The 14,170-nt window shown below is 46.0% G+C and overlaps 2 protein-coding genes across 2 annotated transcripts; both read right to left on the bottom strand.

Annotated features, from left to right (window-relative positions):
- Positions 1-1,780: 1,780 nt before the first annotated feature.
- LOC6740743 (extracellular serine/threonine protein kinase four-jointed) lies at positions 1,781-5,368 on the bottom strand. The gene has a single exon (XM_039291670.1). It carries the CDS (start codon positions 3,980-3,982, stop codon positions 2,231-2,233), a length of 1,752 nt encoding a protein of 583 aa, XP_039147604.1. The 5' UTR covers positions 3,983-5,368; the 3' UTR covers positions 1,781-2,230.
- Positions 5,369-5,592: 224 nt separating this feature from the next.
- LOC120284433 lies at positions 5,593-7,436 on the bottom strand. The gene is made up of 3 exons (XM_039292193.1): positions 6,435-7,436; positions 6,032-6,346; positions 5,593-5,978 (listed from the first exon to the last, which is right to left on the bottom strand). The coding sequence occupies exons 1-3, from the start codon at positions 6,510-6,512 to the stop codon at positions 5,793-5,795; spliced, it is 579 nt and encodes a 192-aa protein (XP_039148127.1). The 5' UTR covers positions 6,513-7,436; the 3' UTR covers positions 5,593-5,792.
- Positions 7,437-14,170: the final 6,734 nt, after the last annotated feature.

Here is a 14,170-nt window from a genome sequence, read left to right as displayed (position 1 = left end):
TCTTTTAATTTTACTAAATGAATAGTGTAAAGCTTTTGTATAAAATTACATATTAAAGGTTTGATCATTCATAAAACTTCTCCTTTGGAAATATATGTTCTGTATTTCATGGTAATCTGATTCATGTAAACAAATCTTTTTCTTCTATTCAGCTTTAAGCAAAACAATAAACTTTTAGGATCTGTAAGCATGGAATATAGATTAATGAAGCCCATTCTGTTTAAAGTGAAAACGGGCCCAAGCAGATTTGAATGATCATATAACATATATGTCGATCAGAACCTTGGATGATGATGATGATTCAGAGAATTCCAGAACTTTTGACATCCGTCTTCGAGTGGCAATTAGAAGTGAGGGATTGGCATTAGTGGCATTACGATTTACGGTGCCCTAGAGTGTCTTATGATCTGGTCGTAAAGCGTTTTGATTTCATTCGCCAGCATTAATAAGTTCATAAAGCTAAGCCGTAGATGTTGGCACACTTGTTTGTCGTTTGCAGTTTTTGGGCCATAAATGGCGTAAACTGTAAAATGTAAACAAAGACGCGGTTGGTGGGCGCACAGATCTGCGAGACGATGCGTTGTCTCAGGTTGCTCTATGCCGGCTCCTACGTTCCTCCGACCATCTCAATTATATGGTTTTATTATGGTTTCATTCTGGAGAGATGCCGAGATCCCGACTTGCCCAGTCCCCCTGCAAGAACCTGCAAGCTACATTGTACGGCCCGGAGCGAACCGAAAAGGTAAGACGATATTCGAAAATGGGTTTTGTGGCCGGGCCAGAAGTGGAGAACGTGTTAAAGTCACAAGTTCCCTAACACGTCTTTAGGTTATTTGATATATTTATTAAACTAGCCGAACGCTGCGCTCTTTCACTCTGCTGGAGTTACTTTATCTGGCGCGTCCGAAACGGGTTATCAAAATATCTGCGCTCAGCTGAAGCGTGAGTTGATTAACTCTCGGCTGAGCCACATTTTTTGGTAGTTAGCACACGGGGATAACTATCCGCCGAGTGGCCATCGCCATCGCTATTGCCATTGCCATGGCCAAGAGCACCTCCTTGCTGGAGCCCCACTTGGTTCATTTCATTTTTATTTACGTGAACTACTCTGGTGTCCAATAAAATATACGCAGCGAAATCAGATGCAAAACGTGCGACAGGGAGGCAAGAGATTCCCAGCATCTTGTCGCTGAGACACGCGGACGCACTTAATGAGCAGCGATCTTAAATCTTAAAGTCAGACAGGGGCGGCGGTGGGCAGGCAGGGGGGTTCGGGTTCGATGGAGACGTTGTATCCACAAGAGCGTGTATCTCAGGCCCCGATCGCCAGTGTGTGTTTTCGTATGCTTATGTGTATGTGTGTGTATGAGAGACTGTGTGGAAAGTATCTGGAACTGGCTCTGGCGGGGCTTCATCTTTCTGCACTCGAGAATCTTGGGATCGGGAGAACCAAGTGAGAGAGGCGGCTCTCAAATGCTTATGAAGATATTATGAAAAGCAGCACAAGATTCAGTCCCCAACTCCATTCGCTGGCCATGTATAAGTGTGTGAGTGTGTGTGTGTGCATCTGGAAGTGGAGCCTGCATTATGTGGCAAGTTCCATCTCCATCTCCGACTCCATCTCACCTGCAAAAAAAGATCAATGACAATTTATTGTCATGACTATGTAAGTTCTCACAGGCGCAGGCGTGCTCAGATAGCCAGATACTCGTGTATCTGCATCTGCATCTGCATCTGTTGGATGCTTTTCCATATTTCAAAGTGACATTCGACTGGCGCATTTCGTTCGGTATATTTGTGGTTTATTGGTTGTAAAGGTAAAATGAAATCTACTTAGTCTGGTTCCTTAGACAAATATCACACACATTGTTAACGCTAGCTAGGCTTAGTTTATACAGATACATTTACGGATAGGTAAGCTTAATACTCATGGATAGAGTCTGGCATTTACAAGTTAGGTATTTTAGTGGATCACCCCTTAATACTCGGATCTCCTTGGGTCAGTGGCTCATTGAATATGCTTTAAAAGACTCCCACTGATTACAATTTATAAGTTTCCATTTTATATGATAACAATTTTCTAGAACCCCTTTTTAAAATATAACCCCACCAAAGCCACTGACCCCTTGACTACTGCAATCCCAATCCAGGTGAAGATGCACCCACTGCTGCTTCGGTACTAACAGCTTATCAGTCGTGTTTGGGGGCAAGGGCTGATGCAATCGATTCATTAGCTGCCCTGGCACTTCTGCACCTGGCCCAGCACCCGATCGATGCGCTCCACCAGGATTTTCACGGACTTGTCCGGCAGGGAAGGTAAAACATCCCGCACTCCGGCGCTGGTCGTCCGCTCGAAGAGGTCACGCAGCCGGCGTCCCGCACCCGCCGCCCGCAAACGTCGCAGGGCGTCGATTGTGGGCCGCCGGAAGACGCACAGGTTGTCGAGCAGGAGGCTGTGGTATGCCTCGTACTTCTTCAGCAGCCGGTAGCCGTGCAGCAGGCCGCTTTCGTTGTCCAGGAAGACGAGCAGCTGCGAGGCGGACTGGCGGGCAAGGTTGTGCGCCGGCGCGGCCATGATGTCGGCGTTCCATTGAAAGTTGTACAGGTTATTAACCACGCGATCGAGGTTCGCGATCAGGTAATCGAAGACGATTAAATCGGACCATTGTGCCAATTCAATTAGTCGCTGCACCAGCGCTCCGTTGGCCGTTTCGGTTCCTGTTCCTGTCTCCTCAATCGCGTTTGATTGATGAGCGGAGCCGGGCGAACTGGCAGCCCCCAACCGCTTGAGTAATCCGTGCGGCTGCGACTGCGCTTGCCTTTCGGATTGCATGTGCCGCGTCAGGTTCCAGACGTCGTGTTTGTTGAGATGCCGCTCCAGCGGCTGGAAGGGCTGTGGTATCCCAGCCGGCTCCAGATCGGACAGCCAGCGGGTCAGCACCACTGGTCGGCGCTCCTTCCACTGCGCCTGTGTAATGTCGCCCAGGGCAGCGGCCCAATTGGGCGTACTGGTGTCCACCACGGTGGCGGCACTCGGGGCCAGATTGCTTATGTTCAAGAGCTGGCCCAAGTAGTAGCTGAATATCTCGCCCTGAATCTGATCCGTATTCTGGCGGTAGCGGGCACAGGCTCTTGTTCCATCCGCAAAGACCACCATGCGGTTCTGCATTCTTCCGCATCCCTGCTCCAGGCGAACTACTCGGCCCTGCTCTCCCACGAAGCGTTCCCAAGAGACTTGATCCTTGGCTGCGAATCCCTTGGGCAGAGCCTGCTCCACAGTGGGACCCCAATAGACATCCTCCTCAATGAGTCCCGCTTGATGCTCACTGGTAGGATTTGTGGGCGAGCTCGTCGGAGCACGAGGGGTCTCTTGTGTCTGCATCCTCTCCGGCATCTGCTTGGACAGTCTTCTCTCCGGACCCTTGCGATATCGACCGCTGGCTGTGCGCTGCACATGAAACTCCTTGATGCTGCCGTCGTTGGTGTCCAGCTTCTTCACCACCATCGAGTCCGGAGCATCCTTGTCCTGCTCCAGATGGAAGGCATTGCGGAATACCTGCTCGGCACTCAGCTCATCCGTCTCCTTAATGAACTCCACGCGGTAGCTGCTCAGCGGCTCCACGGCAACCATCTGTATCTGTTCCTCCGGCAGATCTGGCGGGGAGTCCTGATGGCGGGGCAGGCCGAACATGGGCACAACCACGCCCAGTGCCATGCCAAAGACGAAGGCGGCGAGGATGCTCAGGAGGCAGGCGCGTCGCTGCAGCGAACGGCGCCGGCGCAGCGTCAACAGAGTCATGTGGGTGGCCTCGCTGGGGTTGGATTGCGAAATGGAGCTGGGATTGGGATTAGCCCGATGCTCGGGCGCTGTGATCACGCTGCAGGTGAGTTGCTGTTGCTGGCCGCTCAGGTCAAGGCCCAGTGGTTGCTGTGCTTGCTGTAGTTTCTGTTGTCCCGCTTCCAGGCGCTTGATGTCGTACATTTTGCCGGCGGGCCGAAGATCCCGATCCCTAGTTCCCTGTGGAAGCCCAGACCTCAGGCTCAAAGTTCAAGCCGCTCATGGAGCGAAAGGGGTGGTGGTGCTGTCTTGCTGTATTGCTGTGGTGCCTCACAAAATCGTGAAATTAATTTCTGTCTTTGTTTAATAAATATCGGTGGTTCGTTCTCGGTTGCTGGCTGCGTCCTCCGCTCCTCGTTGGCGACTCTCGGCGGGGACCGGTTCGAATTTTTCCTCTACGATTTCCACAATTGAAATTGAAACAAAAACCCAGAAACGTGCTCCTCCTGCTTTAGCTCCTTGATCGCTCGCTGATCGTCGCTCGTTTATTTATTTTTATACTCTCCGCTGGACCGCGTCGCTTTTTCGCGTTTCGGTTTTTTTTTTTTGTCAGATTTCGGGTTCGAGTTCGTTTTGGGTTTGGGGGTTTGGGGTTTGGGTTTATCGATCTATTTTCTGCACGATCACTTGCTGTAATTTTTTATTATACATTTTTGTGCTGGCCGTTTGTTTGTTTGTTTGCTGGCGTTGTGAGCCCGGCGGGCTAATATTTTGCGAGATGGCTAGCTGGCCCTTCGGCCAAACGAACCGAACAGTTTCTCTTTTTGTTTTTAATTTCTGGACTTGAGCAGTTGGCGGCGCGATTTGGTGCGCCGATAAAAGCAATTTCGTGGCTCTGAGCTATTTGCCACACCAGCTAAGCGATACACACACTATATGCACACTCGCACACACACACACATTGGCACACACTTTAACACTCTGGTGGGGTTGCTTCGCACTCGAATTCCCAGATTCCCGATATTCGCCCGATAATTGCCCGCGCCGAGCAAACAACGCGACAAGTTTGTGTGTGTGTTGGTTTGTTTGTTTGTTTCTTGGTTTTGTTGCTTTTGTTAGGGCCGAGGGAGAGGACAAAGTCCTAGGCTCCGCTTTTTAGGCTTTATCAATTTAATTTCTTGTCTCGCACCTTGGCCACTCCACTCGGAGCACCTTCGACTTGGCTGCGGAATCGCTTTTATTTGGCCTCGCTGTATTTTAGCCTTTTTGTCCGCATTCGATCTTCGTCGCTGCGCACCGAACGATGTGAGGAATTTTTATGCCTCCGCTTTATTTATTTCGCTGTCCATACATATGTTTGCACTCCTTCTTGCCTCGCGCCTCTTTCTCGTTTTGCACCGCGATGTGGTTGGTGTGCGAACGCGTGTTTAGATTGTCGCACTATATCTGAATCGGAACTAAAGGTGTTGGTTTCTGGCGTTTGCTATGCTGACGGATGTGCGACTGCGCGCCTGCGTACCGCTCGCTTCGAGATTCGCTGACAGACTGGGCGACGAGATGCTCTCGCCGGGCTTAGTTAAAGACACGCGGCCGACTCGATCTGGCTCTCACAAGTCGTTCTCTCTCTCTCTCTTTTGTGGCTTTAGCACGGATCCTTTTCGAATCTTGCCGGTTTTGAGTTTGAGTTGAGTGAAAGCCACTGCGCTCTTTGAATTCAAGCTGCGCTCTGTCTACATGGACTCTCTCTCTCTCTCTGCCAAGAAATAATAAAATAGTTTTAAGACCAACCAACCAACTAAATTATTTTATCCGATTTTAATTATTAAGTTAAGCATTGGGTGGATCTCAACAAACTCAATTACAGGGAATGTGCAAAAATTGTGTTTTTTTCCACACTTAATTAATTAGTAATTAACTGAATAGATTAAATTATTGGGTTTAAGTACAGAGCTAACTCCCATATTAAAATTATTTAGACAGTTACTTTTTTAATGTCCATAAGTTTTATGCACATTCACAGTAGGGGCTTACTATAGGCAGCATCGTTGGCAACTTCAAAATAGCCGCCAGCCAGCTTGATCTCGAGTCCCAACTCATCGTTGGCATAAATCTTTCCCCTAAAAGTGTAATTAGCTTCGGGTAGATATTGCGGAACTTCTTGCCAGTCAAAATGCAATCGATTTATTCCATATGTAGTGTTCTAGAAGCAAATCAATTAAAGAAAAGGTACCAACGTTCTAAATGTACACACACCTTTTTGAAGGGACACTTTTTGGGAAAGCCGACTATAGATCTGCGAATTGCTAAGTAGTACATTCCCAGCACTGAGCGCGATTCGGAATGCTTCTTCAGTTGACAAAAGTCCAATCTTAGGTTATTTATCCTAGTTATCTTTTTCTGCCTTTTCGGATAGAGTTTTACTTCGCAAGCTCCATACACCTTGTCAGCTTGCTTCTTTTCGCCAACGGTCAAAAAGACAGTAAATTCCGTCCGGGAATACAGCTGACACACAACCTTTGAGAAGACACTGCTCTTGATTGCACAGTCTATGGTATCAAATACTATGAGCTGTGTAAAGGGGAAATAAAATAAGCTATCATAATGTTAAATACTATTATGAAAACAAAATATGCTTTAAAACATGATGATACCTTACCTTTTTTGGTTCTCCGCCGGCAAGTGAAATAGCCATAAATGGAGCTAAAGCCCAAAAGATGTGGTATTTGCGACACATTTTACTAACTAAAGCCAGTAACGCTTGAATTTTTCCATAAGGTATATGCAATGGAGCACTTTATTGGGCAATTTCAATTCAAATCAGATTGCACCCAAAATTATAAAAACCCATTCAGCTGAAGCGATCTATTCTATTACCACTAAAAATACACGTGCGTATTATTTGACACGGCCATGTAGAAACTCATGTATGTATATTTACACTCTGGATTTTCACTCAATTTACCTGAGCGACAAAAACACCTTTTGAGAAATGTTTGCAGTCAGAGAGAGGGAGAGCGAAGAGAGAGGTAGAGCGCATTCTGTGGGAGGCTTTTTAGAGTGCGAGTTTGTGGCTGCCTCTGTTGATTTTAATGCTCAAAGCGGCACATTTGCTGCGCCACATTAAGAAACTAGAATTTGCCTTAAAGAGGTGGCAGTGCGAGGAGCCAGGAAAGGGTTACGATATTACGATAGCGTAGTGGGAAAACCGCTCACGAGCATTACAAGGAACTGCCGCCCGGAAAAGCAGGATCCTGAAATCAAAACAACATTTTTATGGCTGTCCTAAAAAACATAAAACATGAACATAACTAAGTTAAGTCAACAAACACTTTAATGTGAGTCGGGGCATCTTTTTATGTAAATGAGGATGGAATTGTCAGCTTAATATGGATTATGCGACTGGTAAATAATAAGTTGCAGAAATTCCCAATGGATTTGGTTTGATACATTCAAAATTTTACTCTTAGCAAAATTAGCTTTTATCATTGATAAATTGGCAAAATATATCAAATGACACATTGCTTCTAGTGTGAAGTGTTATCTCGTTTCTTTTTAATGGATTATAAATAGTTAAGAAGCACCCAATTTAAATATTTTAGAGAATGGAAAATATATCTGTGCCGCTGGATTAAAACGTTTTGGATGTTTTGAACAACGTGTGAGAAATAGAGAGGAATACAGACCCCTCAGGATTATCATCATTATTCGGAGGAGACAAAAAGGAGAAGGGAGAGTATTTCAGAGACAAACGAAATACCCAAGGAGTGAACCATCCAAAAGAACGAAGGCAGAAAGAAGAGAAGAACTGAAGTAGGAATGCGATATTTAAGGAATCGACAATACGATATCCACTAATATTCTAGATCTCTATGATAAATTGGTTAAAATATAATGCATAGAAAGTGAGGCGATATCAGCTTGCCTAAGGCCATATACTTAAAATGCCGATATCAATAGCATTTCCTCTGATTAACTTGACACTTTTAGAGATCAGCTTTATATCGTTTATGACCAGAAACTTATATTTTACAGCTAAGAGCCCATTACTGCTAACACTGAGCCATAAAACTGATACGAAACGCTTTTAGAGTGACATGAAAATTATAATTATTGGCTATCTTAAGGGCACGACTATTATAAATCTGAAGAGGCTCTGAAACGCCCTGTATTGATATGCTAAATAAATATTTAAATCGGCATTGACTGGTTATTTGTATCCGAAATCCATATACCCCTTACTGGCGCAAGTAGGAGGTATGAAAACAGTTGGAAAAAATATGATCAAGGAATGTAGACATAACTTGACAGCGTGCTTAGAGAATTTCTACTCGGGCCTGAGGACAGAGTCGCGATCTGAGAAGACTTCGCTCCGAAGACTCGGAAGAATCGGGAAGACGAGGCTACGGCAGAACGAAGATAACAACAACTTCAGCCCGCTGCATTCTTCAGTGTCTGCGTGAGAGAGAGAGAGAGCGAGAGTAAGGGAGAGAAGGAGAGAGAGAGAGTGAGTAAACAGGTAAAAGATACAACCTGGTTTTGACTCAGAATTGGGCTCACGATTTTCGGTTGCAGTTTAATTTAATAAAGTGAGAGCATGTTCGGGCCTAATTGAATTTGCAGTGTTGGCGCACTGATCGAACCAGAAATCGGCGGTATTATACGCCAGCCAACAAAACATAAAAACCAATGGATGAAATTTCCATTCGGAACCGCACAATGCACAAGTTAATTATGCGCCAATCGAATTTGATGTCTTTTTGAAAAAGCTTTTAAGTTGGATTTTGTTTGTGAATCGAACATTATCAGTGGAGCGCCATCAATTGGGAATTTCGCCGCTTAAAGTCGTCTCGGCACCATTTTGATTTGTTGCTATTATTGTGGCTTTTTATTTGCCAAATGCCCCGCAGTAATGTGTCTGTTGAAATCGTCAGTTTAAGTCAAATTAATTAACATTAATTTTTGTGGCTCGTTTCGAGGCATGAAAACAACCGGGTGGCTGAGCTCAGCTCAGCTCAGCTCTTTTCTTTGGATGTGTGTAAAATTAATGTCTGTTTTGATGATAAATTGGAACTCGTTGAAGCTATGTTTTATAGATTTCATTTCCAACTGGCTCTTGCCAATATGGTGGGAACCAACGAACCGCTGGTGGTCGCGTTATAGTTATTTTGTGGCCAGCGCCGAGCCCAGAGGTTAATCGAATTAAACAAATACCTGACAGAGAGCTGAACTCTTTGAAAAATGATCTATTATGAAACGAGCGTATAACTGTGCCCTGTCTTCCCTGATTGCCTGCTGATGGCTGCCCCGACCAAGTTCGTTGCCTAAGTCTTTCGTTGTGGGAAACACACACATGCTCACGAAAGAGACACTTTGCGGCGGCACAGCTCTCGTTTTAATTATTTGCAGGCTGCGTATAAATTTCAGCCGAAACGAACAGCCAAAGAACCTCCGAAAAAAATAAAGCAAAGGAACGGGGAAACACACTGAAATCAAAATTAATTTAAGGTCGAGTTAACGGTTTGGAAATGAAAAATGAATCGGTCAGAGGTGAGCAGAGAGTGAAAACTTATTGTTGAATGTGGTATGTGGCGCTCACTAAATTATAATGTGTTGAGATTATGTATTAAAAGTAAATTTCTCTTTAATATTTATATGTATTTTATATAAGGTCAATTTTACGTACTGTATTATTATATATAAAAAACCACTTGAAATTTATTTTTTGCCCGGTGCAGAAACTGAAACGGAAAGCATTTGGCGAAGTTTGTTAAGCGCAAATTCCTCGGATGTTTGCAGTGCGCAACAATTTGGAACATTTTGTTGAACACAAGAGGAGCAAACAGAGAGCAGCCAGCGGAAAAATGAAGTAAAAAAAGCGTTGGACGTCGCCTTGTGGTCAACGAAAGTGAACTGTGAAGGACATGAGACACGGGCTGGTACTCCGCCGCCTCCTTTCGCTCCCATTGGACTGGACAATCGGAAACTAGATGGAGCTCGAGTGTTAGCTGCCTTTGTTTGCTCTGCTAGATTCCAGACCACTCATCCTAGACCCAGACGCTGGCGTCGTCGCTGACGATGACGACTTGGACGACCTCAAGAGGCAGGAACTCACTCACTGCACCCAGTATCTGCAGTATCTGCTTTATCTCCTGGCACCTCGCCCTGGGATATCGTCACGGGCCGTCAGCGCCTCCATCCACACAGGTCCTAGTCTCAGCCGCACTTGAGCTCGGCATCAACCGCATCATCCAGAGTCATAGCCACAGTCGCAGTCACATCCATATCCACATCCCCATCATCGCCACTTGCCACGGACTGTGCCTGCGACCTCGACTGTCGCGCCATCATCTTGGATAGGGTCTGTTCAAGCATCTCCGCAGACGGCGGGGCACAGTGGTTCCAGGGATATTAGTATCTACACAAGACTGCCATTAAATCACGCATCAGGATTCAAACTACTATTTTCCCAGTGTGACAAAATGAAAATTATATTTCATATTGTAAACCATAAATGTTATATACCATAGAAATGAAGCCACTGTTTCGGGTCAGAATCAGAATTGTAGCCAGACTCAGGGTCTGTGGCTTAGTACTAGGTGCCAGGGCCTGACCTGAGTTAAACAAATTCATTAAAAACTCGTCACTTTGCGCAGATCACGCTGACTTGGCACATCTTGGCTGGGGGCCCATCCATCCGCCATCCATTCTCGATCCTCGTCCTCTGGCTGCAGTCCTCCACATCCATGCTGCATCCTCGTGTTGAGCACCAAGTGTGTTGGTTTTTGGCTCTGGCCTGTGTTTCTGGCCAATGAAGTGCCGGCCACGTTGTTCATTTTTGCAGTTTTAGGGCGATGGAAGGACCCTTTTGGGAGACCAAAGACAATATTTTCGTAGCATCCCTTCACAGTGTGTTTGCACTTCCTACAGCAGAGCCTTTCGTTCTACTCCGTATGTTTGTATTCCGTTTCGAAAGGCACTTCAATCAACTTGATCTCCAGCACACCGGCGATCCTCGATCCTCGAGCCCAAACCACTGGCATTTCTCTTGAGAAAGCCAAAGCTCCAAACGCGATAAGCGGCGGTGGCAGTTGCATGCTTCATTGACATCTGGTGGCTGTGGCATGGAGTTAGCAAGCCCGGCTCTAACGGCGGCTCATAATTGTGGGACCTCAGTCTGGCAGAGATAGGTTTCCAGGAAGTACGCACTGTGTGTGCCCGCCGCCGCCACTGATGCCGCCCGTTGATGTCGCCACCGAATCAGCGAATTCCCCAAACGCATCGCCACCACACTCCGTTCCTCTTAACGGATGACTCAGACTGGTTTCCTGGGGATGTGGGAGGGTGCGATGGGAAGATGGGCATGGGATGGGAAGCCTTGACTTTCCCTTTCACCAGCAATATGAATTGGCCGCCATATAAACGCTGTAGTATCGCCCATATGCGCACGCATCGATCCACTGTCATTCCCCGTTTGCTGCCACCGAAGATATCGCTTTGCTATTCCCCTTTTATGGCTGAATGGAAGTGGAACCCTGGACTCGGATGTGGTCCCAAACCCAAACCCAAACCCGAACCCGAACCTGGATCGCCGCCGCAAACAGAAAAAACACCGAATAGCGGGCATACAAACGCGCCTGTAATTTTAAGGCCCAAGACCGGAGAACAGAGAACTCGGATCTCAGAGCTCTGAACGATCCCAAACCCAAACCCATACCCAAACCGAAACCCCGGCCCAAGACAGGCCAAGTATGACGATGATGACAAACAAGGATACCAAACTCAGAATACCAAGGAATTCTTTGGGATAATTAAAAGCACTTAAGTAGGAATTTTTTTCGTCTCTCTTTCATTCTGTCTCTCTCTATCCTTTTGTTTTTTCTGACTGTCTGTCGCAGTTTTGCTCCCTGTTAAATTAATATAATTTTATATATAGTATATATATTATGTACGCGGACCAAGGAGCGATACATAGGCTGCACAGGATTGCTAATTAACAAATAGCCATCAAGACATTGATGGTATATCTTTTTGGTTTTTGTCTTGCAAAAAATAATGGTTTCGAATACATTGATTGAATGTCTTCAAAATAACAAAACTAAAGCTATCATTATATTACGCAATTAACCGAATACTACTTCATTTCGATTTCATATTTAATTTTTATATTTCTCCGAATCGAGCTAATTGAGAAACCAATTCAAGATTGTAAGTTCAAAAGTCAAGATCGTTGTAAATTTGGGAGTGCTGTTGTTAATGCGATTGTTCACAAATTGCTGCGGTCATTCGGTTCCATCAAAACATTAATTTTTATTTCATTATTTGTTTTGCGGGTCCAATCGCTGGCTCATGCAAATTCTTGCCGGCGTTGCGGATTGTGAAATGCTTTTAGCTGATATTCAATATTTTGCCTTCGTTTCTGCATTCAAGGCGAACTTGAACTTCGTCGGAACGGGGACTGTGACTCGGGTGTGATTTGTGGGCATTTCGCGCAGAGACACTTCATTTATCACCTTCGCTGGAGCGGCATCGGATTCGCTTTGAGTCCCGGTATCGGTATCGCAGGCAGCCTTGACCTTGACGAAAGATTTCGCGACGAACCCAAAATCTGTCCGCGATCTCGGGGAGCCCACGGTGCGAGGGTGATCCCAACAAAATTTTCGCCCGGCGACGGCAACGAGAATAAACATTTATTTGTGCGGTTTCGAATTGGCCTGGGTTTTGGATTTTGCTGTGTTTCTGCTGTGTTGGTCGCCTGCTTTTGGCCTTATTAATGATGCAAGGCGCGATAATGACGCATGCATACCAGACCAGGTCCCATAATACACAAATGCTAAGTGCTTCCGATTCAGCCCCCCACTCCCGTTCCGTGGCCTCGTGGTCCCGGCTACTATCTTTTCTAGGAGCTGTGGCACTGCCACAAAATGCCAGGAATGGTGTTAAGCACGATTAATTCATCGACAATCCACCTCTCCTCCGTGCCACCGAACCATTCCAATCCCATTCCCATACCATCCTCGCTCAGTCGATGTGCTCAGTGTCGAAGGCGAGCGCTAAATAAATAAATGAATTAATGGCCAATGCATGTGCGGTGCAGAAAAATCAATTAAATAAAATACGAAATACGTATACGGATACGTTAAACATGCTGCCGCGGAGAAGCGAACGAGGCAAGTGGCAGCGGTGGCAGCAACAAGTTGCAGCCGGCAGTTAATGTGCGGCTACACTGAAAAAATGCACGTCTTTAATCGTATTTTCATTTGCATTAAATCGGTTGGGTGGTGAAATAAAGAGTGCATGTTTTTGATAGTCCAAAAACTTTAGATACTTGCTTATTATTAGTAACACTTTATTTTTTTTTCAAAAAGTACTATTATTAGTTTAATTTTTAAGAACTTGTTGTGCGCTTCTCTCAGTGAATCTTTGTGTGGCAGTTTGGGCCCGGCTATGCAGATGCAGACGCCGACTGCTGTTTGCTCCTTGGCTAACTTGGTTCACTTGGCACTGGACCTGGCACAGCAATATTAAATTGTTACGCTTTGGACAATTTGAACACGCGCAGGCGCAAGAAAACAACAGCAAATAAAGAAAATAAATCTAAAAAAAAAAAGAGTAAAAATTCAGCTTAAAAGAAGAGCGGCAGGCGAGATCCAAACGCAATCGCAGATCGGTTGCTCGATCAATGCGGCAGATTGGCAAAGCAGCACTCCACTTCCACACCGGTCCGGTCCCGACCTGGCATCCCGATCCCAGGCGGAGCTGTCAGACTGGGCCTCCTCTATAAGGTCGGGGCATGTGTTGGATCCGTTCGAGCCGCTCGCAGTGGTAATTAACTCGTTTGCTATTGTAAATGCCTCATTGCAACACTTTTGATGCCGATTGCAACTGCATCAGCAACTGCGGCTCAGTCGGATCAGGAGAGGCCACATCAGTGGGTGGTCCCTGGACGGGGCGGCCCGTTTGATGGCCATAAATGTGTGATCCACATCCCAGATGCCAGAGCCGCGATCCCCGTTCCCATATCCGGAAACCAGCTTTGCCAATCGCTTATGAATGGATTTAACCTTGAGTCGAGATTCCTGGAATTAGCGACACTTTGGCCATAAAACACCCACACACACACCGATGCCCAACCCTGGAAAAAACTTTGAATATACCAGCTACGAAAACCACGTCTAACAATGACAAATCCGTGCCGAAACTTCGCCAGATTCCCAGACCATGATGGGGCAGGCTATCCTCACACGACATCGCCGCATATATCGTGGTACCTGCCACCTAATGGATTTTATTTGTGGCCCGCTCTCACACAGATCTTTAATTTTGCTCGTTTTGGTGCTCGTCTGAGTGGACCTGAGTGTCCCTGGCCATTGCGAATATTTTTATTGTGGTTAA

Source organism: Drosophila simulans, chromosome 2R (assembly GCF_016746395.2).
Source record: "Drosophila simulans strain w501 chromosome 2R, Prin_Dsim_3.1, whole genome shotgun sequence".
NCBI lineage: Eukaryota > Metazoa > Arthropoda > Insecta > Diptera > Drosophilidae > Drosophila > Drosophila simulans.
The sequence above is the reverse complement of the archived record's forward strand: the minus strand, read 5'-3'. Positions and strand labels throughout refer to the sequence as shown.

Coding starts and splice junctions, on each gene's coding strand:
- LOC6740743 (XM_039291670.1), bottom strand. CDS start 3,982: ATGTACGACATCAAGCGCCTGGAAGCGGGACAACAGAAACTACAGCAA.
- LOC120284433 (XM_039292193.1), bottom strand. CDS start 6,512: ATGTGTCGCAAATACCACATCTTTTGGGCTTTAGCTCCATTTATGGCT. Junction 6,347..6,434: donor CCGGCGGAGAACCAAAAAAG/GTAAGGTATCAT, acceptor CCCTTTACACAG/CTCATAGTATTTGATACCAT. Junction 5,979..6,031: donor AAAAGTGTCCCTTCAAAAAG/GTGTGTGTACAT, acceptor ATTTGCTTCTAG/AACACTACATATGGAATAAA.